This window comes from Antechinus flavipes, chromosome 5 (genome assembly GCF_016432865.1).
Source record: "Antechinus flavipes isolate AdamAnt ecotype Samford, QLD, Australia chromosome 5, AdamAnt_v2, whole genome shotgun sequence".
Taxonomy (NCBI): domain Eukaryota; kingdom Metazoa; phylum Chordata; class Mammalia; order Dasyuromorphia; family Dasyuridae; genus Antechinus; species Antechinus flavipes.
Window position 1 is genome coordinate 140,670,613 of NC_067402.1, and position 27,975 is coordinate 140,698,587.

A 27,975-nucleotide genomic window follows, 5' to 3' on the forward strand; every position below is an offset into this window, starting at 1 on the left:
CTTACAAAATCCAACAGCAAGAGATACAAAGAGAAATTCCATTTAACATAACTGTTTATAATATAAAATATTTGGGAATCTATCTGCCAAGGGAAAGTCAGGAACTATATAAGCAAAACTGCAAAACACTTTTCACACAAATAGTCAGATCTAAGCATTGGAAAAATATCAAGTGCAAGGGATAGGTCGAGCAAATATAATAAAGATGACAATGCTCCCTAAACTAATCTATTTATTTAGCGCTATACCAATCAAACTCCCAAGAAATTATTTTACTGACCTAGAAAAAACAACAACAAAATTCATCTGGAAGAACAAAAGGTCAAGAATTTCAAAGGAATTAATGAAGAGAAAAGCAAATGAAGGTGGCCTAGATGTACCAGATCAAAAACTATATTATAAAGCATTTTATCATCAGTGGTCATCAAAATCTTTTGGTACTGGCTAAGAAATGAAGAAGTTGATTAATGAAATATGTTAGGTCCATAGAACAAAATAGTCAATGAGTATAGCAATCTAGTGTTTGACAAACCCAAAGGCCCCAGCTTTTGGGATAAGAATTAACTATTTGACAAAAACTGCTGGGAAATTTGGAAATTAGTATGGCAGAAAGTAGGCACAGACCCTTACCTAACACCTTCTACCAAGATAAGGTCAAAATGGGTTCATGAATCTAGACATAAAGAATGATATTATAAACAAATTAGAAGAACATAGGATAGTTTACCTCTCAGATTTGTGGAGGAGGAAGAAATTTGTGACTAAAGAAGAATTAGAGCTCATTATTGATCACAAAATAGATAATTTTGATTATATTAAGTTAAAAAATTTTTGTACAAATAGCTAATGCAGATAAGATTAGAAGGGAAGCAATAAACTGGGAAAACAGTTTACATCCAAAGGATCTGATAAAGGCCTCATTTCTAAACTATATAGAGAATTGACTCAAATTTATAATAGTTCAAGCCATTCTCTAATTGATAAATGGCCAAAGGATATGAATAGACAATTTTAGATGAAGAAATTGAAACTATTTGTAGCCACATGAAAAGTTGTTCCAAATCACTATTGATCAGAGAAATGCAAATTAAGACAACTCTGAGATACTATTACACACCTGTCAGATTGGCTAAGATGACAAGAAAAAATAATGATGAATGTTGGAGGGGATGCGGGAAAACTGAAACTGTGATCTAATCCAACCATTCTGGGGAGCAGTTTGGAATTGTGCTCAAAAAGTTGTCAAACTGTGCATACCCCTTTGATCCAGCAGTTTTCCTACTGGGATTATATCCCAAAGGTATCTTAAAAGAGAGAAAGGGACCCCATGTGCAAAACTGTCTGTGGCAGCCCTATCTTTGTAGTGTCAAGAAACTGGAAACTGAGTGGATGCCCATCATTTGGAGAATGGCTGAATAAATTATGGTATGTGAGTGCTACGGAATACTATTTTCTGTAAGAAATGACCAGCAGGATGATTTCAGAGAGGCTTGGCAAGACCTACATGAACTGATGCTAAGTGAAATGAGCAGAACCAGGAGATCATTATACATAGCAATAACAAGATTATACAATGATGAATTCTGATGGACGTGTCTCTCTTTAACATTAAGATGATTCCACTTGTGCAGTAATGATGAAAGCCATCAACACTCAGAGAGAGAACCATGGGAACAGAGTGTGAAGCACAACATAGCATTCTCACTCTCTCAGATATTTGCTTGCATTTTGTTTTCTTTCTCAGTTTCTTTTTTTCTTCCTCCTCGATCTGATTTTTCTTGTGCAGCAAGATAACTATATAAACATGTTTATATATATTGGATTTAACATCTATTTCAACATATTTAACATGTATTGGACTATCTGCCAGCTAGGGGAAGGCGTGAGGGGAAGGAGGGGAAAATTTGGAACACAAGGTTATGCAAGGGTCAGTGTTGGAAAAATTACCATGCATACTCTTTGTAAATAAAAAGCCTTATTAAAAAAGTAATTGTTTTTAAAAAGCATTTAAAGTAGATTTTCATATCATCTACACATCTAAAATATAGTCATTTTGATAAAATTTCTTATTTTATAAAGGGATAGAATGGGATCTGATCTAATGATTGAAACAGCAAGAAATCCCAAGTCTCCTAAGGTAAGTGTACAGTCATATGCATGTGAAACTATAGGAAAATATTTTATTATGTATAATTACTTTTTAAAAGAAGAAATAATAGTTTTTCAGAATAACACTCTCTTCTGAATACTACTTCTAACCAGGTTTTATAAATGACTAATTTTAAAAAAATATTATAAAGTGTTAAACTTTATAATGATTTGGAATAATGTTGGAAAAGCATTATACTCCAGGACAACCTCATTTCCTTTTTTGGTAAGTCAGGGAGTTGCAATAAATGTCATTTACCTATATTATAGCAAAATATTTGAATACTTTCATTTTTGATTATGACTGATTTTTAATTGCTTGTTTGACTTTTCTATAATTCATTGTCTGGCTCAATCACTGAAGGAACTTTTCCAAACCTTTCCATCCTTTATCAAACCTCCCATAAACTGCCCCTTTTTATCTGGTCATCTGAGAACTTTTGTTTTATTTCACTGAAATAGTTGAGGGCATTTACCACAAGCTCTATCTTTTCATATCTCACATGATTCAAAAGATTTTTTGCTCTCTCCTCCTCATATGTTTTACCTGTATTACATGAAGAATTGGCTTTTCTCTTTGCCAAAGCAGATACTTCTACATGCATAATCCATCCCATTCCATCCATCCTTCTCCAGCAGACTGCTTCCTTCATCATCTCCAGACTTTTATTTATTATCTATCTTATCTTACCTATTCCTACTGCCTTCAAATATTCCTATATCGCTTATCCTTAGAAAGCTTTCACTTGATCCAGCCATCTCCACTAGTTATTGTCTCAGAGCTCTTCTTGTGCATCGTTTTTCTTTGCTCATACCTTTTTAATCATCATGGCCTTTTTTCAGTCTTACTTTTTCTGACCTCTTGGTAACATTTTGATACTCATTCATTCTCTACTCTTTGATAATTTTTCTCTCAAATTTTTTTGTGACACTGCTGTCTTCTGATTTTCATCCTATCTATCATAGTCTCTTTGCTGAAATTTTTTATTATTGATCATTGTTGTTCCCCCAGGCTTTAACACTAGGACTATTTTACTTCTTCCTCGATACCATTTCATTTATTGATCTTGTTGGCTTACATATATTCAAAGAACATTGCTATGAAAATCATTCCCAGATATATTTATCCAGTCCTAACCTCTCTGCTGACTTTGGCTCACATTTCTAAATATTTATTTGACATTTTAAATTTAAAGTGTCCAAAACTGATTCTCTAATGGGTATTTATTAAGTGTTTGATTGATTTCCCCCAAACTGTTCCCTGTTTACTAACTTCCCTTTTACTGTTGAGGGCACCATCATTCTCTCAGTCAGCCAGATTTACAGTCTATGTATTAACCTCACTCTCCCTCTCGCTTCCTCTCCAAACATACAATCTTTTTTCCAAATCTTGTTTCTAATGCTGTAGCATCTCTCTTCTAACATTGCACTGCACTCAATGCAGGCTCTTCTCACTTCACCTCTGGACTATTGGAATAGCTTTCTGGTTGGTCTCTGCCTCTCCTCTCCTCACTTCAGTCCTTCCATTCAGCTGTCACATGGATCTTCTTGTTGAGTAGATGTCACCATGTCACTCTCCTATTAAGTAAACTTCAATGACTACCAGTTACCTCTAAGTTCAAATAGGAAATCCTCTATTTTGCTTTTAAAGCCTTTTATACCCTGACATACTTATATCTCTCCAGTTTTCTTATTCATTACTCCTCTCCTCTCACCCTGCCTGTCTACTCTACAATGCAGTGATACTAACTTCCTCCTGGTAATCACTTCTCCTGACCATTTTCACTGACTGTCCCACATTCCTGAAACTCTTCTTTCTCATCTTGATTCCTGACTTTGCTGACCTCCTTCAAGTCTCAGGTAAAGTCCTATCTTCTGAAAACCTTTTGTCAGCTCAGGTGAAATTAAATAAAAAATAAATATAGAGTTTTACACTTTTAATTTTAAAAAATTATAACTATATGTTGCAGGAGAAAGGAAAAGCTAAGTAGTTGATCCTAGAAATCTAAGGGATTTACTGGACTATAAGCTTCATATGATTTAGCAGTGATATGGTGGCCAGAAAAACTGGTCTTAGATCATATAAGACAGGCATCAGGACATATTAGAGAGAACTTTGGGTCTCAGCCAGGAAGACCTGGGTTCACGTCCTATTTATGAAGCATTTGACTATGTGCCTCTAAGCAAGTCATTTTAAACCTCAGTGCTCTAGGCAGCTAAGACTAGAGACTTACAATGAAGATATTTACCTGTATTTCCAAATAGGTAAACTGAGGGTCATAAAGTTACATATCATACCATAGTAATAAAATCACAAGTGTTATTCCTATTCCAATTTATATTGTGTCAAGAATGAGGGAGGTCTGAAAGTACTGTTATATGCTTCTTTAGTAAGACAACATTTTAATTTTTTTATTATTTTTTTCTAATTACATGTAAAAATAATTTTTAACATTAATTTCTAAAGAATTTTGATTTCCAAATTCTTTTCTTCTCTTCCCTTTCTCCATCTCTATAGATGATAAACAGTTCAATATAGGTTATACATCTGCACATATGTAAAGCATATTTCCATATTAATCATGTTGAGGAAGAAAACAGGTCCAAAAAAAAGGAAGAGAAAGTATGCTTCAGTCTGTATACAGATTCCCATCATTTCTTTTTCTGGAGGTGGATAGCATTTTGCATAAGTTTTTTGGAATTATCTTGGATCACTGTATTGATGAGAATAGTAAAGTCATTCATAGATGATTATCATATAGTATTGCTGTTACTTTGTACAATGTTCTTTTTCTATTCAGCTCACTTTGAATCCGTTAATGTTAGTCATTCCAAGTATTTTCTGAGAACATTTCTTTTTTGGCAAGGCAGTCAGAGTTAAGTGACCCAGGGTCACATAGGTAATAAGTGTCAAGTATCTGAATCCAGATTTGAATTTAGGTCCCTCTGAGTCCAGGGCCAGTGTTCTATCTACTACTTTACCTAGCTGCTCCCCTCATCTTTTATTTTATAGCACAGTAGTATTCCAATTCTTAGCTACTACAAAAATAGCTGCTATAAATATTTTTATGTGTATATCCTTTTTTATAATCTCTTTGGGATGCAGACATAGTAGTGGTAATGTTGGATCAAAGAATATACATGGTTTTATAACCCTTTGGGCATAGTTCCAAATTGTTCTCCTAAATAGTTAGATCAATTCACAACTCCACCAACAATATTTTAGTGTCCCGATTTTCTTATATTCCCCTCATTATTAGCTAGTCTCACAATCTCATTGTGAGATGATACTTCAGGGTTGTTATATTTTTTGTTGTATTTTTTTTTAATCGGTGATTTGGATCATATTTTCATATGATTATAGTAAGCTTTGATTTCTTCATGTGCAAACTGCCATTTAACAGTTGGGAAATGTCTTATATTCTTTATAAATTTGATTCTCCATATATTTGAGAAATAAGACCTTTATCAGAAAAAACTTGCTGTAAAATTTTTTCATAGTTATGATTACTATGCCTTTTTCCTATTTAGCTTTCTCTTTTTAACCTTGCACCATGTTCCCCCCTCAAAATTATTGAGTGTATATGTTATTCCTTCTTTGAAACAATTCTAATGAAAGTAAAATACCACATTTCCCTCCACTATAAAATTTCTTTAATAGTGATTGGACACTATACAGTTTAATCTTACCGAATCTCTTATGATTCTCTTTCCTATTTACCTTTACATGCTTTTCTTGAGTCTTGTATTTGAAAGTCAAAATTCTATTCAGCTCTGATTTTTCATCAGGAATACTTGAAGGTTCTCTATTTTATTAAATATCCATTCTTTCCCCTCCCTCCCTCGAGGATTATATTCAGTTTTCCTGGATAGTGATCCTTCATTGCTTAGCTTCTTTGCTTTTTATAATATGATATTCCAAGCCCTTTGATCATTTAATGTAGAAGCTGTTTGTATTATCCTAATTATGGCTCCATGATATTTGAATTGTTTATTGCTGCTTTCAATATTTTTTCTTTGACTTGGAAGCTCTGGAATTTGACCCTAATATTCCTGGCTTTTATTTTGCACTTTCTTTCAGAAAGTAGTCAGTATAGTCTTTCAGTTATTGTTTTACCCTCTGGACCCTCTGGATCCAAGATATTGGCGAAATTTTCCTTGATGATTTCTTTGATCACAACTTTTTGGTAGTCCAATCATTCTTGAATTATCTCTTCTCAATTAATTTTTCAGATCAGTTGTTTTTCCAATAAGATATTTCACATTTTCTTCATTTTTTTCTTTTTTTGGTTTTATTTTATTGTTTTTTCATGTTTCATGTTTCATGGAACCAATAGTTTCCAACTGCTCAATTCTAGTTTTTAAGGAAGCATTTTTTTCATTGAGCGTTTGGTACCTCCTTTTCTATTTAGCCATTTTTACTTTTTTAGGATGTCTTCAGAGAATTTTTGTATACCATTTTTCCATTTGGTTTGTTATGCTTTTAAATTTCTTCTTTTTAATGAGTTTTTGTGCCTCTTTTACCATTTGGCCCATTCTGTTTTTTAAGGTGTTAACTATTATATATGATTATTATATTATTATATTTATATTTTGTTATCTTTTAATGTGCTGTTTCCTTATTTTTTCATGATTTTTTTTTTTTTTTGCATCATACATTTATTTTTTCCAATTTTTCCTCTATTTTATTTGACCTTTGTCATTCTGAAAATGGAGATTCTCAGTTTTAGGATTTGGGTTAAAAAAAAAAAAAAAACTATGAGCAGTAGAATAGAGAAATGTCAAGAAAACAGGCCTTGTATTTATTTCATTAATAAAGCAGAGTTCAGAAGTTTTGGTTTGTAGGGAGAGGATTTCATTAAATTATTTCTATTAGTTAGAGATAATGTCTTATTTCCAGCCAAACTTTTGTTTTTGTGTAAGACATTTGATCAGAGACAAACAGTATAGATTATTTTTCATGTTTTTCCTCTTATAAAAGAAAATAATTTTTGGACTATCAGCAAGATGAATAGCACTTTGAAATATTCTTCTAGGAGCCGGTTTGGTTTTAACTTGATTCATCAAGTCTTTTTCAATAGGTGGCAAACAAATAAGTAGTTTATGAAAAACAAATACGAATTTAAGAGAAAAGGAGTATAGCAAAGGAAATTGACATTTGGATAAAAATCACACCTTTATTGCAGATAATCAGCACATCTTAAATAGTTTTTAAAATATTTTAGCAACTTAATTTACAACTTTTTGTCATTATTCCACAGTTCTACAATCTAGTGTTATCAGTCACACAAATTTTTTTCTTTTAAAATTACCATTGATTCTCCATATTTCTAATGAATATTGTCATAAAGAAATGAGTTTAGAATATAATTAATATCCAAGATTTTGGAATAATGACTACTTTGTAAAATGCTATTATAAGTATAGTTATACTCCCTTTTAAAAATCAGTTATGCATTAATTTCTAAAAGGTATTTAATACTACTACTGAGTTATTATTTAAAAGTCTTAGACATATATACTAGTAGTGTGTGTTTAAGTAATCGTTTTCATATAGGCAAAATGTTCCTTCAGTCTATGTTTCTTACAGTCACCTTCTCAGAATGTTATTTCTAATATATATATAATCTATATATATAAGCATATGTGTGTGTGTATTGGATAAAACTTAAGTTTTTTCCCTTAATGAAGTTAATTCCAGATAAGAATTGTTTCTCTCAATATCTAGACATAGAGTGTCTTTAAATAGATCTTGTTATAGATATTTTTAATTTTTAATAGGTGGCAGCAGTAAGTAGTCTTGTAAACAGAGGAGTAACACCAAAAGCATTTGTGTTCAGAAACTATGGTCATTTTCCTGGAGTCACTTCCCACTATTTGGGAGGATGTCATCACAAAATATGGCAAGCTATTCGAGCATCATCTGCTGCACCTGGTTACTTTGCGGAATATGTATTAGGAAATGATCTTCATCAAGTAAGTTTTAACTTGATTAATTGTACATATTAATTAAAAAACTAAAGGAACTACTGAACTTAAACCCAAAACACTTGAGAAGGGGAGGGGGGTGGAGGAGACTTCATGGGACTTTATAAAGTTTTTTATATCAATATGTAAGGATCAAATAACTAAAACATTCATTTGTTTAATAAACCTATGAGCTGTACACATTATTTACAACTGACTCATGCCCAGTAGTAAAAAAAAATAATGAAAAAGCATGAAGTGATGATCAGTATTTAATGTTTGTCATTGTAAATGAAATAAAGATTTATAGTGAACTCAATTTCTTGACATCCTGAACATTTAGTGGGCTATGTAGTGGATGCTTAATTGTTGATTTTTAATTGATTAATTGGCACTCCTTGTTCTCTTTGTTTCAATGAATAGATTTTAAGGGTGTTTAATTCAATTTAGTCTCTTAAGTTTAAACATCAAATAATTTGTTATGCTATAACTAAGTTTGGTCACATAAAAAGAAAAGTTCTCTTAAAAATAGTATTCTTTTTAATAGTCTTAGTCTGTATCACAGAAAGCTTCTTTCTATCATTTTTCTCCTTTGTAACATAGACATATTAATATCTCTTTGTAAAAAATTAAGGTAATGTCAGTAAGGTATTTGAGCTTTCTGATGTTTCAGTAGAATTTAATTTTGTATAAACAACCTTTTTTCTATAGAACATTGTAAAGATGTTTTATTGAAGTTTCTTTATTGAGTAGTTTTAAATGAGGCCTTGTATATAATCAAAACATTCTTTCCTGCTTCTATAGAATTCAAAAGCAATCCAAAAGAAAATTGATTAAGATCAAGCCATGTTAATTATATGACATCTTTGCCAATTCTTGTTATTGAACTCTAATAACATTTAAAAAATATTATTGTTGTAGCTGTTTCTCTACATACTCTTCTCTTAAAGTAGTTTATTTCTACATTTAAAGATACCTTTAAAAGATATCATCTGAGAAAGATATTTTCTTTCTTGTCTTTATGAGACTGATATGCTCCTTTTAATTAGAAAGTTAAATAAGATAGATCCCATCAAGCAGTGAAACGATTTGAAAATCTCTGCTGTAATAAGAGCATGTCAGTAAAACAAATATTAGGAGTATAGGTGTTAGCTGATCACAAAGAAGAGCTTTAAAAAAGAAAGGCAGGATTGAGAATTTTTAGGAAGATAAATATATTTCTAAACCCTTGTTTAAAATAAAGAATTTTGACCAGTGATGAAGTGTTCCTAAGAAGGATCCATTTGGCCACAGTATTTCATAACTACTTTAAAAGATTTTAAACTAAAACTGAAAAAAATCTGCCTTTTTATGGCCCTCCAGGGTAGGTATTATATAAAGAATAACTATAATGTAGAAAGATTAGCAGAAGAAATACAGAAATTCATTAGAAATAAAATTCAATGTTAATAATAAAACTTATATCTATAGATTTTGATATATAAATGCATAAAATAAAAATAAGTAACATGAATGAAAAATATTCATATAAAAAAGCAAAGTTAATCTTGGTACTACAGAGAATTTATAGAAGGAGATCCATGATTAGAATATAACTGTAAAAGGTCCTATCTTATTCAGAAGGAAAAAGAATGGATAAAAGAAGTGGGTAGGCAGAGTAGTCATATATATTATGAAAATAGTGCATAATGGAGAAGAGTTTGGATAAAGATTAATAGGTAAAGAAACAAGAGATATCATCAGAAAATTCTACAGATTTAATCTGAATGGAAAAAAGAAATAGACATGAGTATTAAAAGAGGTAACAAACCTAGCACTGAAATATTATATATTATATAAACACTGCTATATAGTACATATATATTATATTATATAGTAATGATGGTAATTTCAGTTAGACAACCACTAGAATATCCTTTTGCTAAAATACAGAGCCAGTAATAATTCTTGATTTGATCTAACAGTTCCTTCAAAAGCAGGAGGAAGTGATAAGGGCAATTGTTATTTTGTTGTTTAAAATAGGGAAGAATAGATAAATCTAGGGAAAGTGATGGGATATCAGAGAATAAGGCTGGAATCATTATGTAGAATGGATGGAATAATGACAGTGGACAAAAGAGAAAAAGATGAACCTAATTTGTTCTTATTTTTCTTCTGATTTCTCTGCTGAGGAGAGCCAACTTTGGATTAAAAGAACAGAACAAAAATGATTAATAGTGAGCTGAAACCCAAGATAAATAGGGAGACAGTAAGATAGCACTTGGTTATTTTTGTATTCAAGTAACCAGGCTCAGATGAACTACATCCTGGGATCCTGAAATATCAATGGTTATTGAGCATATATGCCACAGAACCAGAGTAGGACAAATGTCCAGATTCCCAAAAAAGAGATGAGAATGAAGTCTGCAAAACATAGACTATTATACTTTGTTTTGATTCCTTGAAAAAGTCTGAGATAGATGATTAAAAGGGAACTTAATGTCTACCTAAAAACAGAAATAATGATCTTAAAAAGGCAGCATAGCTTTATTAAGTACATGCCATAACAGACTAAATTCATACCAGGTTACAAGGCAAATAAATGTAAGGAATCTGTAACTATAATTTAGTTTTATTTTAGCTAAAGATTTGATAAAATTTCTAATACTGTCCTTATGGAAAAGTAAAGAGATTTGGAATAAACGGTAATACAAATTAGGGGAGACTTCTGGTTAAGATGGCGGAGAGGAGGCACATAGCTGTGTAGCTCCGCGCTTTCTCTCACTATCCTTTTCATGACAAGCCTTTGAATTAATGCTTGACTGAAAAAAAACCCACAAATAGTTACCAAGAGAAGCCATCCTTGAGATTCGCCAAGAAAGGTCTGTTTCTACTGGAGGGCTGGGACGATTTTAGATCGGGTGCAGGCGGCGGGCAGCGGCAGTGAGAGCACGGGAGCAGATTGGAGAGGGGCTGGGGAGTGATCGCAGCCGTCTCTGCGGGGAGAACTTCGCTACAGGACTGGATACTTTTCCCTGGCAGCAAATCAGCAGCCCAGCAGAGAAGCTAAAAACACCGGGGGTGAAGAATACAACCCCAAACAGCTGGAGTCTCTCGGGACCTGGCCACCTTGCCCCTTTCCCCCTTCTCCTCCCCCTCCCCCCCAGTGACTCAGCATGCTCTGGGATCTCAGAGCGCAGGTGCAGCACAGTCGGGCTAGTGCCTCACTGCTGCCCCCCGCAGTCTGTAGAGGAAGCTCGGTAACACCACCCAGCCCCTCCCCCAAAGAAAGACTCCAGTTTTTTCTTCTTTTCTTTGCTAGTTTGTCTTTGATTATTAGACAGAATGAGCAAGAAACTGAAGAGGACTTTAACCCTTGACAGCTTCTATACGGATAGAGAGCAGACTCTAAATCCTGAGGAGACTAAAAACAGACAGTCTCCAGGTGAATCTCCAAAGGAGGAGATCATCTGTTCCTCAGCACAGATGAATCTCATGGAGGAAATTAAAAAGGCTCTCACAAGGGAGCTACAAGAAAAATGGCAAAAGAGCCTGGAGAAGTCAGTTAAAGAGAGAGTGGATAAAGAAATAAAATCCTTGAAAAATAGGATTGGTGAACTGGAAACAGAAAATAGCTCTCTAAAAAACAAAATTGGCGAAATGGGAAAAAATTCCACGGAACAAAAGAACTCAATGGGACAATTAGAAAAAGATTTTAAAAGAGTGAGTGAAGAAAATACTTCACTGAAAATCAGAATCAAACAACTGGAATTGAATGACTCGAGGAGACAAGAAGAATCAGTCAAGCAAATCCGAAAAAATCAAACAATGGAAAAGAATGTGAAATACCTTCTGGAGAAGACAACAGCCCTGGAAAACAGATCCAGGAGAGACAATCTGAGAATCATCGGACTCCCAGAAAAGCATGATGAAAAAAAGAGCCTGGACACTATTTTCCAGGAAATTATCAAAGAGAACTGCCCAGAAGTCATGGGAACAGAGGAAAAAATAAACATTGAAAGAATTCATCAATCACCCACTGAAAGGGATCCTAAAATCAAAACACCAAGGAATATAGTGGCCAAATGCCAAAACCCTCAGACGAAGGAAAAAATATTGCAAGCGGCTAGAAAAACCCAATTCAAGTATCAAGGAGCCACAATAAGGATCACCCAGGATCTGGCAGCATCCACATTAAAAGATCAAAGGGCCTGGAATATGATATTCCGAAAGGCTAAGGAACTTGGTATGCAACCAAAAATAACTTACGCAGCTAGAATGAGCATCTTTTTCCAGGGAAGAAGATGGACATTAAATGAAGTAAGCGAATTTCAACTATTTTTGGTGAAAAAGCCAGAACTTAACAAAAAATTTGATCTACAAATATAGAACTCAAGAGAAATCTAAAAAGGTAAAGATTAATCTTGGGAACTATATTTCGGCTATAAAGATGTATAAAGAACACATGTATACCTTGTTCTAGAAACTGATGTGGAAAGGACATTGTACCAGAAAAAGGGTAAAGTGGGGGTAGTACATCTCATGAAGAGGCATAGGAAACCTATTATATCTGAGAGAAAGAATGGAGGGGGATGAATATAGTGGGTATCTTACTGCCTTCAGAATTAGCTTTAAGAGAAAAATTTTAGACATATTCAATCTATGGTGAAACTTCTCCCACCTCATTGAAAAGTGAGAAGGGAAAAGTGAAAAGGGAAGTAATAAGCTAAGCGGAAGGGAATACGGAAACTGGGAGGGAAAGGGGTAAGATAGGGGAAGAAACTCTAAGGCGGGGGGAGGGATATTAAAAAAGGAGGGCTGTGAGAAGCAAGTGGTGCTCACAAGCGTAATACTGGGAAGGGGGGGGGGTAAAGGGGAAAGAAGGGAGAAAAGCATAAACCGGGGTTAACAAGATGGCAAGTAATACAGAATTGGTCATTCTAACCATAAATGTGAACGGGGTAAACTCCCCCATAAAGAGGAAGCGGTTAGCAGAATGGATTAAAAGCCAGAATCCTACAATATATTGTTTACAGGAAACACACATGAAGCGGGGAGATACATGCAGGTTAAAGGTCAAAGGTTGGAGCAAAATCTACTATGCTTCAGGTGAAGTCAAAAAAGCAGGGGTAGCCATCCTGATCTCAGATCAAGCTAAAGCAAAAATTGATCTAATTAAAAGAGATAAGGAAGGGCACTATATCTTGCTAAAGGGTAGCATGGATAATGAAGCACTGTCTATATTAAACATATATGCACCAAGTGGTGTAGCATCTAAATTCTTAAAAGAGAAACTAAGAGAGCTGCAAGAAGAAATAGACAGTAAAACTATAATAGTGGGAGATCTCAACCTTGCACTCTCAGAATTAGATAAATCAAACCACAAAATAAATAAGAAAGAAGTCAAAGAGGTAAATAGAATACTAGAAAAGTTAGATATGATAGATCTCTGGAGAAAATGTAATGGAGACAGAAAGGAATACACTTTCTTTTCAGCAGTTCATGGAACCTATACAAAAATTAACCATATATTAGGACATAAAAACCTCAAACTCAAATGCAGTAAGGCAGAAATAGTAAATGCATCCTTTTCAGACCACGATGCAATGAAAATTACATTCAACAAAAAGCCAGGGGGAAGTAGACCAAAAAATAATTGGAAACTAAATAATCTCATACTAAAGAATGATTGGGTGAAACAGCAAATCATAGACATAATTAATAACTTCACCCAAGAAAACGATAATAATGAGACATCATACCAAAATGTATGGGATGCAGCCAAAGCGGTAATAAGGGGAAATTTCATATCTCTAGAGGCCTATTTGTATAAAATAGAGAAAGAGAAGGTCAATGAATTGGGCTTGCAATTAAAAATGCTAGAAAAGGAACAAATTAAAAACCCCCAGTCAGACACTAAACTTGAAATTCTAAAAATAAAAGGAGAGATCAATAAAATTGAAAGTAAAAAAACTATTGAATTAATTAATAAAACTAAGAGTTGGTTCTATGAAAAAACCAACAAAATAGACTAACCCTTAGTAAATCTGATTAAAAAAAGGAAAGAGGAAAATCAAATTGTTAGTCTTAAAAATGAAAAGGGAGAACTCGCCACTAACGAAGAGGAAATTAGAGCAATAATTAGGAGTTACTTTGCCCAACTTTATGCCAATAAATTCGACAACTTAAATGAAATAGAAAAATACCTCCAAAAATATAGCTTGCCCAACTAACAGAGGAAGAAGTAAATATCCTAAACAGTCCCATCTCAGAAAAAGAAATAGAACAAACTATCAATCAACACAGATGGTCTGTGTCATACTGATACCTAAACCAGGTAGGCTGAAAACAGAGAAAGAAAATTATAGACCAATCTCCCTAATGAATATTGATGCTAAAATCTTAAATAAAATATTAGCAAAAAGATTACAGAAAATCATCCCCAGGATAATACACTATGACCAAGTAGGATTTATACCATGCAGGCAGGGCTGGTTCAATATTAGGAAAACTATTAGCATAATTGACTATATCAATAACCAAACAAACAAAAACCATATGATCATCTCAGTAGATGCAGAAAAAGCATTTGATAAAATCCAACATTCATTCCTAATAAAAACACTTGAGAGCATAGGAATAAATGGACTTTTCCTTAAAATAATCAGGAGCATATATTTAAAACCATCAGTAAGCATCATATGCAATGGGGAAAAACTGGAACCTTTCCCAGTAAGATCTGGAGTGAAGCAAGGTTGCCCACTATCACCATTATTATTCAATATCGTATTAGAAACACTAGCCTCGGCAATAAGAGTCAAGAAAGATATTAAAGGAATTAGAATAGGCAATGAGGAAACCAAACTATCACTCTTTGCAGATGATATGATGGTATACCTAGAGAACCCCAGAGATTCTACTAAAAAGCTATTAGAAATAATTCATAATTTTAGCAAAGTAGCTGGCTACAAAATAAATCCCCATAAATCCTCAGCATTTTTATACATCACCAACAAAACCCAACAGCAAGAGATACAAAGAGAAATTCCATTCAGAATAACTGTTGATACCATAAAATATTTGGGAATCTATCTACCAAAGGAAAGTCAGGAATTATATGAGCAAAATTATAAAAAAGTCTCCCCACAAATAAAGTCAGACTTAAATAATTGGAAAAATATTAAGTGCTCTTGGATCGGCCAAGCGAACATAATAAAGATGACAATACTCCCTAAACTAATCTATTTATTTAGTGCTATACCAATCAGACTTCCAAGAAAATATTTTAATGATCTAGAAAAAATAACAACAAAATTCATATGGAACAATAAAAAGTTGAGAATCTCAAGGGAATTAATGAAAAAAAAAATCAAATGAAGGTGGCCTAGCTGTACCTGATTTAAAATTATATTATAAAGCAGCAGTCACCAAAACCATTTGGTATTGGCTAAGAAAGAGATTAGTGGATCAGTGGAAAAGGTTAGGTTCACAAGACAGAATAGTCAACTATAGCAATCTAGTGTTTGACAAACCCAAAGACCCTAACTTCTGGGATAAGAATTCATCTTTTGATAAAAACTGCTGGGATAATTGGAAATTAGTATAGCAGAAATTAGGCATGGACCCACACTTAACACCATATACCAAGATAAGATCAAAATGGGTCCATGACCTAGGCATAAAGAACGAGATTATAAATAAATTAGAGGAACATAGAATAGTTTATCAGACTTGTGGAGGAGAAAGAAATTTGTGACCAAAGATGAACTAGAGACCATTACTGATCACAAAATAGAAAATTTTGATTACATCAAATTAAAAAGCCTTTGTACAAACAAAACTAATGCAAACAAGATTAGAAGGGAAGCAACAAACTGGGAAAACATCTTCACAGTTAAAGGTTCTGATAAAGGCCTCATTTCCAAAATATATAGAGAACTGACTCAAATTTATAAGAAATCAAGCCATTCTCCAATTGATAAATGGTCAAAGGATATGAACAGACAATTTTCAGAGGATGAAATTGAAACTATTACCACTCATATGAAAGAGTGTTCCAAATCATTATTGATCAGAGAAATGCAAATTAAGACAACTCTGAGATACCACTACACACCTGTCAGATTGGCTAAGATGACAGGAAAAAATAAGGATGAATGTTGGAGGGGATGCGGGAAAACTGGGACACTAATGCATTGTTGGTGGAGTTGTGAACGAATCCAACCATTCTGGAGAGCAATCTAGAATTATGCCCAAAAAGTTACCAAATTGTGCATACCCTTTGATCCAGCAGTGTTTCTATTGGGCTTATATCCCAGAGAAATATTAAAGAAGGGAAAGGGACCTGTATGTGCCAAAATCTTTGTAGCAGCCCTGTTTGTAGTGGCTAGAAACTGGAAAATGAATGGATGCCCATCGATTGGAGAATGGCTAGGTAAATTGTGGTATATGAATGTTATGGAATATTATTGTTCTGTAAGAAATGACCAGCAGGATGAATACAGAGAGGACTGGCGAGACTTACATGAACTGATTCTAAGTGAAATGAGCAAAACCAGGAGATCATTATACACTGCGACAACGATATTGTATGAGGAATATTTTGATGGAAGTGGATTTCTTTGACAAAGAGACCTAACTGAGTTTCAATTGATAAATGACGGACAGAAGCAGCTACACCCAAAGAAAGAACACTGGGAAACGAATGTGAACTATCTGCATTTTTGTTTTTCTTCCCGGGTTATTTATACCTTCTGAATCCAATTCTCCCTGTGCAACAAGAGAACTGTTCGGTTTTGCAAACATATATTGTATCTAGGATATACTGCAACATATCCAACATATATAGAACTGCTTGCCATCTAGGGGAGGGGTGGAGGGAGGGAGGGGAAAAATCGGAACAGAAACGAGTGCAAGGGATAATGTAAAAAAATTACCCTGGCATGGATTCTGTCAATACAAAGTAATTATTAAATAAAAATAAAAAAAATATTGAGGAAGTATATATTTAAAAAAATACAAATTAGGTATATTTGGAGCTAATTAAATTTAATTTAATCCAAATTCTGAGAGTAGATATTGGTTTAAAGTCAACTTGGATTTTGATCTCTAAATGGAGTACCTCTAGATCTATTTAAATTAAAATGCTATTTACCTTTTTACCAGTGACTTGAATAACAACATAAATTGTTTTTATATTCTTAGATGACGCATAACTAGGAGGGGCTAGCTAATATATTAGGTAACAGAAGCAAGATTCAGAAAAATCTCAATGGGGGAGAAGCCAAATTAATAAAATGACATTTAATAATAATATATGTAAAGTCTTACATATAGGTTAAAAAAAATCAACATTTTAAAAAAAGGAATGGCTAAACAGTATTTCTTCTGAAAAAAAGATCTTGATGTTTTAATGGACTGCAAGTTCAATATGAGTCAATAATGAAATGGAAGGCAAAAATCTTGTATCTTATGTTGCATTGTGAGACATAGTGTCTGAGATTAGGGGTGTGATAGCTCTACAGCACCTTATCCCTGCAAGTTAGACCATGAAAGTCTATGTTAAATTCTGGCTGCTATACTTTCGGAAGGACATTGATAAGCTGACGTAGGTGACAAAACATAAATATAAATAAGTGTAAGTACAAAATTGGTGTACTCAGAATTTGTGGCTTCAGAAAGTGAAGCTCTGTTTTTAATACTGACTTTTTGATGCATAGATTAATCCATTAGTTTCCTTCATTGCTAGCAGTTGCAAGCCATCCAGTACTTTCTCCTCTTTATTTTTGTACATTTTCTCCTATAAATTTTCCTCAGGTCTACTCCATTCTCTGGAATCCTTTCTCTTTTTTTAAATATTTCTGCAACTTTTTCTTTCATCTCTTCTCTCTAACTAAATCAGTCCAGCATATTAATTAAAATTGAGAGAGTTTGGAAAAATAGAATTGATACTTTGATATTTTAAATACTTTCTATGATTTGATATTTTCAGAATAGTAACATTTAACATACATCTTTTTTTTTTTTAATAATTTTTTTATTGATAGAATGCATGCCAGGGTAATTTTTTACAGCATTATCCCTTGCATTCATTTCTGTTCCGATTTTTCCCCTCCCTCCCTCCACCCCTTCCCCCAGATGGCAAGAGTCCTTTACATGTTGAATGGGTTGCAGTATATCCTAGATGCAATATATGTGTGCAGAACCAAACAGTTTTCTTGTTGCACAGGGAGAATTGAATTTAGAAGGTATAAATAACCCGGGAGGAAAAACATAAATGCAAGCAGTTTATATTCATTTCCAGTGTTCTTTCTCTGGGTGTAGCTGCTTCTGTCCATCTTTGATCAATTAAGGCTCTCTTTATCAAAGAGGTCCACTTCCATCAGAATACATCTTCAAATAGTATCATTGTTGAGGTATATAATGATCTCCTGGTTCTGCTCATTTCACTCAGCATCAGTTCATGTAAGTCTCGCCAGTCCTCTCTGTATTCATCCTGCTGGTCGTTCCTTACAGAACAATAATATTCCATAACGATTTAACATATATCTTAAGATGCTGCCTGTAAGAGCTATTACAGAGGCAGATTTGGGGTGTGCTTTTTAGGAAAATAGTTGTTTTTCTTTTTAGGAAAATAGTTGTTTTTCTTTTTAATAGTGAACGAGATGAGATGAGATCTTTCAAGACAGTTGTAAAAATTGAGTAAGGCTTCATCTGCTTCAGAGTTTGAGTAGACCTGAAGGACTTTGAGCATTGATCCAAGAGCATACCGAAGTCCCCTTTCTGCTATCCTCCCATGACATCATTTTCTCTCTATTTCAGTCAAATATGGGCAACTATGTACTTACTGGTCCAAGTTCAATTTCTTGGGTAGTTCCCACGTTTAGAATGTAAGATCCTCAACCCATGGGGATGAGGGTCAGTGGTGGGAGGAGGTATTTGCGTTAGGGATTAAAAGTGTTAACCCTGCCCCAGAAGGTGCTTCCTCCCTTCCATTGTCTGCTGGAGGGGTAGGATGCCCTTCTCTTGAGAATGTATAATAAACTTTGCTTTGCTTCTAGAGATCTCTCCAGTTTTTTTTTTGTTTTGTTTTGTTTTATTAAATGGTGATCCCTTACCATTTCTGAACCACACAGTAGCTATAATATTTAAATTTTTTTGCATTTATATTTTCTGAGGCCTAGAGAAACTTTTGATAAATAGCTCTGTGTGTGATAACACCAAACTATATTGATTGCTGGAGAAACAGCTGTAATGTGATGGAGAGAGCCTTGTACTAGGATTATAGGAGACCTGGGTCTGCTGCTTATTGTGAAGCCCTTGATAGTAATTCATTAAATTCTTTCAGTTCTCACTATTATCATATGTAAAATAAGACCACATGATCTTTTCCCAGTGTAGATAAAGGTCTATGATGTAGAAATACAAATTTTGCCTGTTAGTGTTTTATGATGAATTTGGCCAACAAATCATTAGTCCCCGCTTCTGAATCATTTTAACTATACAAAGGGGTCCCTTTTAAATTTTTTCTCATTATAATAAAGGGATGAACATTTTTTAAAAATATACAGCTTTTAAAATACTAACATTTGACATTTTATGGTTTACAATAAAATAATTTGAATTTTAAAATAGTATGGTCTGGAAAGTATATGACTTTAAATGTTTTAGTATGATGCTTCTGGAAAATTTATTTTTCAGTTGTCATCTTGATCTCTAATTGAAGATGAGGGAATAAATCAGATCATTTTTTTTCTGAAATTAATGACCATCTGGAAAGAGGTGATAGTCTTAAGAAAGTCAAGATATATTAACCTGTGTGATTATTAATCCTTAGGAAGTACTCTGAAAAATATTGCTGCCATCATCTGAATATACATAGAGAGCAATTATTAACAATGGCTTACATTTCAAGAAAATCTTTCCTGTGAATTTTGAGCATAAATAGTGTGCTTGAAATTAATGATGTATATCAGTTATTCATTGTAACACTATGACATATCACTATTTTTAAAAAATAGTGAATCTTTAATCAGTTTTTTCATTAATTTCATATTTTCATTCTTTTAAAATAAATTATCCTTTGAAAAAGATTATTTTAATTGAATTTGTTGTTTTTTTCTGAGACTTGCTGATGTTTAATACAGTTTTATACTTAATCATATATTTCAAAACAATAGCTTACTAAGTTGTCATATGAATGCTAGATAATTTTTCCTGTTTCAACTGAAGCAATCTTTTAGACTTGAAATATTCATTTTTAAAGTTATGTCAATAATTTTAAATAAGAAACTGATTTTATAATTCACCTTCCTTAGTCATATGGTTATTTAATACAGTTTGATTATGTTAATTAGAAAATAAAATACTTAAGTGTAAGAATATCTTACCTATCCGTATTCCAGTAATTTGGAATTTTTTATTATTTGGAAAGGGACTTATCTTCTATCATAAGCATATTGAATAAGTAAGCAAAATGTACTTACCAAATAAAATAAATTCCTTCAAGCACTTTTTAAATGAGCAACAATAATAGTAAATCAATCTTTATATAGGTCTCCTGTGGTCTTTTACTAGGAAACACTTTTTAAACTTAGATCACTTCTAGATTGTCAAAGTAACTTATAAAATTATGTATTATACATTTTATACATTATGAATTGGTACTTTACCATGTTAGAAGCTAAAAAATCTAATAGAAAAAGGTAGCCTTTGAAAAATGTAGTTTTAAATAGTAATGATTCAATCTGTGAGATGTATACAGTACCTCTTTGTTATGCATTAAAATTTAGAGCTAAAGGCACATTTTTACTTGAAGTTATTTTTATGATTCTAAGTTATAGACTTGTTGATTAGCATTTGGGGAGGGGAGGAAGTAGGTTCAAGTTGATTCTTAAGAAAGTCACCCCACCGATGAAATCAAAGCCCCAGACCAAAAGAAAACATTGAATTCCTTTATAGGTAAATGTAACTTAAGTTGTGTTCTGGAATTCTCTTTTAGTAGATGTTTAACTTTATCATTTGACTTTTTTCCCCTTTGTTTTGTAAAAAAGTGCTGTTAATTTAGGAGATGAATATTCACTTAATTTACTTTTCAATTAAGAATTATCTCAGTGCTTGTTGTCTTAATTTTGAGCATAGAAAGTTCTGCTAGCTACTAATATGAAAAAAATAATTTTGAATTTATTATAAAATCATGAGAAATAGAAAAGACAAAGGAAGGGAAATAAAAACCATTTGAAAGGAGTTTAAGCTAATAAAGTCACATATCAAAAGGTTTTTCCTTTAACAGTACTGTTACCTCACTTCGATATCAGTGATGTATTTTCCCAGCCATTGTACCAGCATTCAGGCCTTTCTTTTATACAATTCACTTCATTTGCATCGAAAGGATTAATAGAAAACTATTTTGGCTTTTTGCTAGTTCCTTCAAATGTGAAGGCTTTGTTATGAACCATTACATAAGTCCTTGGAATAGTTATAAAACCTGTCCTGAGAACTCCTGTGGCTAAAATCCTGCCTAGAGTTTCATGCCAGCAGCTAGCTAGAAATTATATTCTGTTGATTTTTTTTATATTGCCTCTGTTTAGACATTTTTCATCTTTGGACTTCATGCTAAAGTTGTTCCACACCGGAATGTTAAAATACAGAATTGATTAAAGGTGTAAAAGCAGAAGCATGACAGAAAAGAATAATTTTGAAAAAGAAGCATAATCTAATGGAAGGAGCATGAAACTACAGAATCTTAGAGCTAGAAGGGATGCTAGAGCTGATCTTGTATAGCCCCACTATTTTACAGATGGGAATACAAGACCTCAAAAAGCAAAGTGACTTCCAAGGCCATATAATGAGTTAGTTTCAGAGTTAAAACTAGTTTTCCTAATTTATAATCCTATTCTCATATCACTAGACTGCTTCCCAAAGTAGGCTTCTCTAAGGTTCCTCTTGAAGGACCAACTATTTTTACAGACACAGCCAAACAAAATATTTGTGCTGTATACTCTCATGATTTAACTGTAAAAAGAGTAGTCAGAACTCCTTTTCAGTCCACTCAGCAGAACGAATTATATGCGATCATGCTAGCTCTCACTTATTACCCAGGCAACATAAATATAATATCTGATTCAGCCTATTCAGTAGGTGTGGTACAAAGAATTGCCACAGCCCAAATAAAATTTGCAGCTTCTAATATATATCAGCTCTTTAAGGAACTTCAAGAGCAAGTGAGAAAGCATCCGGGAAAGATTTATATCCTGCATGTCCACTCACATAGTGGACTTCCAGGTCCTATTTTTGATGGAAATTCAAAGGCAGATAGCCTTTTAACTATACATTTTTCCTCTTGGCTGGCTGGTCGCAGAGGAGAGTTCAGCTGGACTCGAGAGGAGCGACTCTGGTGCAGAGAGCACTTTGACAGATTTCAGCGGAATTACGCCAGAAGCCCTCTTTCCAAGGCAAGGCAGAATATATTCCACTTGGCTGACTAGTGGCAGACGAAGAGTTTTCAGAGGATAAAGCTACGAGTGAGAGTTCAGTGGACAACCAGATTCATCTTCATCTCACACCACTGTGGTAGGTGGCTGGGCTCCTGCACGCCCCCCACTGAGACCAAGCTGGTCTGAAAGACTTACCAGAAAGCTAGCCGAGCCCCAAGTGAAGGAAACGAGATTCATTCCATCTCTGTGCTGGTTGGAGGCAGAAGAAAGCAGAGGCAGAGACTAAAGGACAGAACCTTTGGATTTGGAGATATTCGGAGGGCTCTAAGCTAAACCGGCTGTGTTTTGAGAAGAACAAGAACAGATTCAGATCCATCTGAACTAGATCACAACATTCTGGCGCCCGAACAGGAACCGACAAAATCCTGATTCCAGGGAAGGCACCCAGAGAGAACTTTTATAATATTTTAAAGAAGAACAAGAACCCAACATTTGAACTCCAACAGGCTTCTAAGGAATTTTTTAGAGATTTAGAGAGGAAACTTCAGTTTGATGAGTTTTAAGTGATTTGCTGAGTGTAATATAGCTAATTAGTAACAAAACTGGAACTAAATCTCAGATCATGTTACTCCCTGTAGTGTGCATGTCTCATTGGACCACATTATCTTTTAATCACATGTACTAGAAATCAAGGGACCCTTAGCTATTTCATATTCATACTCTTTTTGGTCTTTTTTATTTGGTTAAAATGATGGTTTAGGTGTTATCAGGATGCAGGAGGTAAGTGAAAACATTAGGGTCCATTCAAACCTCAAACTCATTTTCATTTGAATAATTATCTAAGCTCCCTCTTCTGTCTCATGAAATTAATATTTTTTAAATGAATGTAGGACTTGACTTTTATCTTTTTTTAAAGCTTTTTATTTCCAAAACATGCACAGATAATTTGACAATATTGAACCTCGTATAGTCTTGTGTTTCAGATTTTCTCCTCCTTCTCTATACGCCTTCACCTAGATGGGAAGCAATCCATTATATGTTAAACATGTTAAAATAGTATTAGATTTGGCTTATTGCTTTAATTAAGAGAACTTGGTTTGGATCCTGGCCGTGTCATCTACTAGTATGTGACTTTGATTAAATTCCCTTTTACCTTGTCTTCAGTTTTATCATTGGTAAAAGAAGCAAGATTTGACTAGATGAGTGATTTGCTCTAAAGTATTTGAGTTTATGAATTAGTCAGTCTGCAAACATTCACATGTTGGGCAATGGAACCACAAAAATAAAATGAAATGGTACTACAGCACTCTTTCATTGAATGCTTTAAGCCCTACTGACACATATTGACTGAGAAAGCCTTATAACTTCTTAATGTTCTCAGACAATTGGACATAACTATAAGACAGAACTGTATCAATTCCAGGAGCCTATGAAATCCTATGAATTCTAGAGCCCTTTACAACCTGACTCTTAAACCAGTCTTTGTAAATCTTAATAGATTTACTGGCTATTCCTAGAATAATACATTCCCATCTTCCAAATCTGGACATTTTCATCGACCATCTTCCATAATTGTAATAGTCTCCATTTCTTCCTTTCTCTGTCTTCCTTTAAGTCCCACCTAAACTATCATCTTCTACAAGAGGCCTTTCCTAATTTTCCCTTAATTCTAGTATCTTTTTCTCTGTTGATTTAGTTGCAGTTTATCTTATATGTAGCTTGTTTGTACATAGTTGTTTACATATCTCCCCTTGTGGGTTTGTTTTTTTTGGTTTTGTTTTTCCTTACATTGTATACTCATCACTTGACACAATGCTTGGCACATAGTAGATGCTTAATAAACGTTTTTTGATAGACTGATTTAGTGGGATTTGATGAGTTGTTGCTGTCTTTACCAAGTCATTGAGATGAATACCTTATATAAAAATATAGGGAGAGATGTTCATTCAAGAAATTGAAAAAGACTCCATTGGTAGGAGTTAATTCATTGGGAAGCTCTCTAGACTAAAGAAATTTTAAAGCCAAAAAGAAAAAACCCACCATAAACATGTTTAATTTTGTTTCTTTTTGCTACTCGAGTTTCAGTGCCTAATAAATAATTTAAAATGGAATGCTTTTGCTTACTTGTAGTTTGTTATGCAGCATTAGGTGTGAGAAATTGAAAATATGCAATTAAACAAAATTTTTATTTAGAAGCAGTTTTATGAGGGAAAAATGCTTTATTTGTTAGGATAACCTTACTTTTCTGTTAGTCTTGTGTAAAATCTAAAATGACTATTAAAATGTGCCTTTTAAAAATAATTCTTTTCATTTCAATAGTTTGAGCAAAATATTGAGAGTGCTCCAGGATTAGTTCAAAGAGCTTTTGTAAATAGAAATGAAAGCCTATTAAGAAACATTCTCATCAGGCCAGTAAATTTTCTCATCACTTATCTTTCTGTTGCATCTGTAGTGTTTGAAAAAGAGGGGCCAACAGAGAAATTCTTAGAATTATGCAAATAATTTTTCCTCCAAAACACTGTATTTGATAGGTTCCATTTATGACATAACAGCCTGCTCAGTCTTATTTCAGAATATTTAAAAGACAATTTTGCTTTTATGTTTTTTAATTATTTCATTTGTAATATGTAAGTTTTATTTTCTCAAACGTGTTTTGTTTCAAATTATTAACTTTCAGGATGGAGGTTTGCTTTTGAATAATCCTTCAGCTTTAGCAATGCATGAGTGTAAGTGTCTTTGGCCAGATACCCCATTACAGTGTATAGTATCCTTGGGCACTGGGCGTTATGAAGGTGATGTGAGAAACAATTTAACATCGACAAGCCTGAGAAGTAAACTGTCAGCTGTTATCAGCAGTGCTACTGATACAGAAGGTTAGTGCATATAATTTTTTGTATTTATTTTGTTCATGTTCTGATTCTGACATAAACTAGCTTTATGACTTTTAGGTAAGTAAATCTCTCAGTGATCCAGATCATTCTCTTACTATAGGTTACAATTAGATCATCCATATACATCAATGGAGGGAGTGTCTTTATGGAAAGTTCCTTAAGCTGATGATGATATAAGTCTCAACAAAAAAATAAATAAAAATTAAATAAAATGCAAAGTAGAAAAGGAAGAGGGGAGCATAGGAGTTGTCAAAGGGCTTGAGAGATATTTGAAGAAGATTCTGACTAATAATAAGGCTTATACTTTTTTTTTCCATGACCTAATTTCTTTCTGTGGGTTTACCTACACATCTCTCTATCCAGCCCTAGTCTTTTTCCTGTGCTTAAATTCCATGTCATCAGTTATCTAATGGGCATCTCAAACTGGATGTCTAAATTAGGCATTCTAAACTCCACATGTCCAAAACAATATCTCCTTGACCTTTTCCAAACTAGTGTCTTGTTCTACAACTCCTAACATATATATGTATTGTCTCACTTAACAGACAATACTCGGATATTCCATTCTTTGTATTTGTATCTTTAATGCTGTCACACATTGCCTGGCACATAGTAGGCATTTAAGCAAATAATTCTTGATAGATTAATACTTGAGAGAAATATAGATGAAAGGATTGCAGAGGAGTAGTGAGGGTCAGCAATTATGCTGAGATTTGAATGCATTTTAGATGTGAGGGACAGTTTGCAAGTGCCTGCTGATTTAGTAATGTTATAGAGCAACCTGGAATAAAAATGTCTTGAATTTCCAATTTGCAACCTAGCTCATTTTATCACTCTAGTGTTTGCTTCTCTAAAGTTATCCAATACATAATTGAAAATAGTTTAAAAAAAAAGAAAATAAGAAGAGTCCTTTCTGATGGTATTTATAATTGGAAAAAATAAGTTGGGGGAAAATATCAATGGTGAAGTAAGCAGAACTTTACAGATCAGAAAGTAAAGGTAAAATTTAGTAGGGTAATCATTTTCATTTTTAATTGTTATTTCTTTTTATTTTTGAACAGAAGTCCATATAATGCTTGATGGCTTTTTACCTCCTGACACATATTTTAGAATCAACCCAGTAATGCGTGAAAACATACCTCTGGATGAAAATCGAAATGAAAAGCTTGACTTCTTACAGTTGGAAGGCATTCAGTATTTAGAAAGAAATGAGGAAAAAATGAAAAAACTTGTTAAAATATTAACTCAAGAAAAAACAGCTCTACAGAAAATTAATGATTGGATCAAATTAAAATCAGATATGTATGAAGGTTTACCATTTACATCTAAATTGTGAAGAAAAAAATTTGCATGCACCATGCTAAATGTGAAATCTATTCTAAAAGAGCTGTCCAATTCTATGGAAAACTGACACATATAGATATACAAATTAATTTCATGATATTTGTTCATTGTAGACTATGCTGGGAACAATAACAATAACAAAACAACTGCCCAGACCAGCATGAACAGTTCAGGGTATTTGGTAAAGAATTTATATTGGAATTAAGTTTTTCTGATGTTAATAATTATTTGAACTTTAGGAACTTACCCGTTGTACTACTTGGTTTTAGTAAACACAGTGATGTTTTTGTTTTTTTGTGAAGTTTTGAGATATATTGGTATTTGTGCCAAACAAGACACTGGAAATTATAATGCTCTAATTTTACTTTAAGGTATCATAATCATGTTGAATTTATTTGAATATTGTTTGGTGTTTGTTTTTAGTGGAAAATCATTTTTCCTAAGGATCTATTCTAGTATGTTTTTGCATTTCAGTTTAATAATTTCTTAATGGATGTATGAAAACAGATATTTGCTTCTGTTAGAGTCCTTTCACAAAAAATAAAATAACATTAAATACATAATTTTATCTCCTAAAATTTACTTACACTATCAGAGTTTGGTTCAAGAAATATATCACCAATCTACCAATACTTTTCTGAGATTTCAAAATACTGTATGTTATCTTTTCAAGATAGCTTTGTCCTTCATTGTTTGAGAAATTAATCCCTTGTACTCATTGAAGATAATATTCCTATCAAAATAAATTCTTTTAAGTAATCTGTTTCAGAAAGGCTAATGTTATTTTTTCAATGTTAGCAATGTTGTTGGGGTCGAGCTGATTCAAAGAAAAAATAGAATTCACATCAATTATTAAATAACAATTTACATTGATGAGCAGCATTTTTAAGTTGTGCAAAGTTTACATGTTATCTCAAATACCTCAAAACAGCCCTCTGAGAGAGTTGAGATATATATATATATATATAGTCCTCATTTTAGAGAGAAAGTGGGTTTCAGAGACATTGTGAATGATAATTAGTGAATATCAGAGGTAGGATTTCACCCAGGTCCAGATTTTATCAGGAACCAATGATTATAAAATACTTTTACTAGTAGTCAAAAATACCTCTGTATTTCTCTTAAAATTTGCCTTGGAAATTTTATATTAGTTTGGAAAGCACGCCCTGGGGAAAATTCAGGAGGGATAATTTGATCTACTCAGCTATGCG

General features: G+C 33.2%; 1 protein-coding gene across 2 annotated transcripts in view; it reads left to right on the forward strand.

The window, feature by feature from the left end:
- PNPLA8 (patatin like phospholipase domain containing 8) overlaps window positions 1–27,536 on the forward strand; it is a 55,697-nt gene extending 28,161 nt beyond the window's left edge. For both annotated transcript variants that reach the window (XM_051963174.1, XM_051963175.1), the window contains exons 7-10: window positions 2,080–2,137; window positions 7,930–8,124; window positions 25,207–25,402; window positions 26,482–27,536. In XM_051963174.1, the coding sequence (XP_051819134.1) occupies window positions 2,080–2,137; window positions 7,930–8,124; window positions 25,207–25,402; window positions 26,482–26,756 (724 nt within the window). In that variant the 3' untranslated portion in view covers window positions 26,757–27,536. The remainder of the gene's footprint in view (window positions 1–2,079; window positions 2,138–7,929; window positions 8,125–25,206; window positions 25,403–26,481) is intronic.
- Window positions 27,537–27,975: the final 439 nt, after the last annotated feature.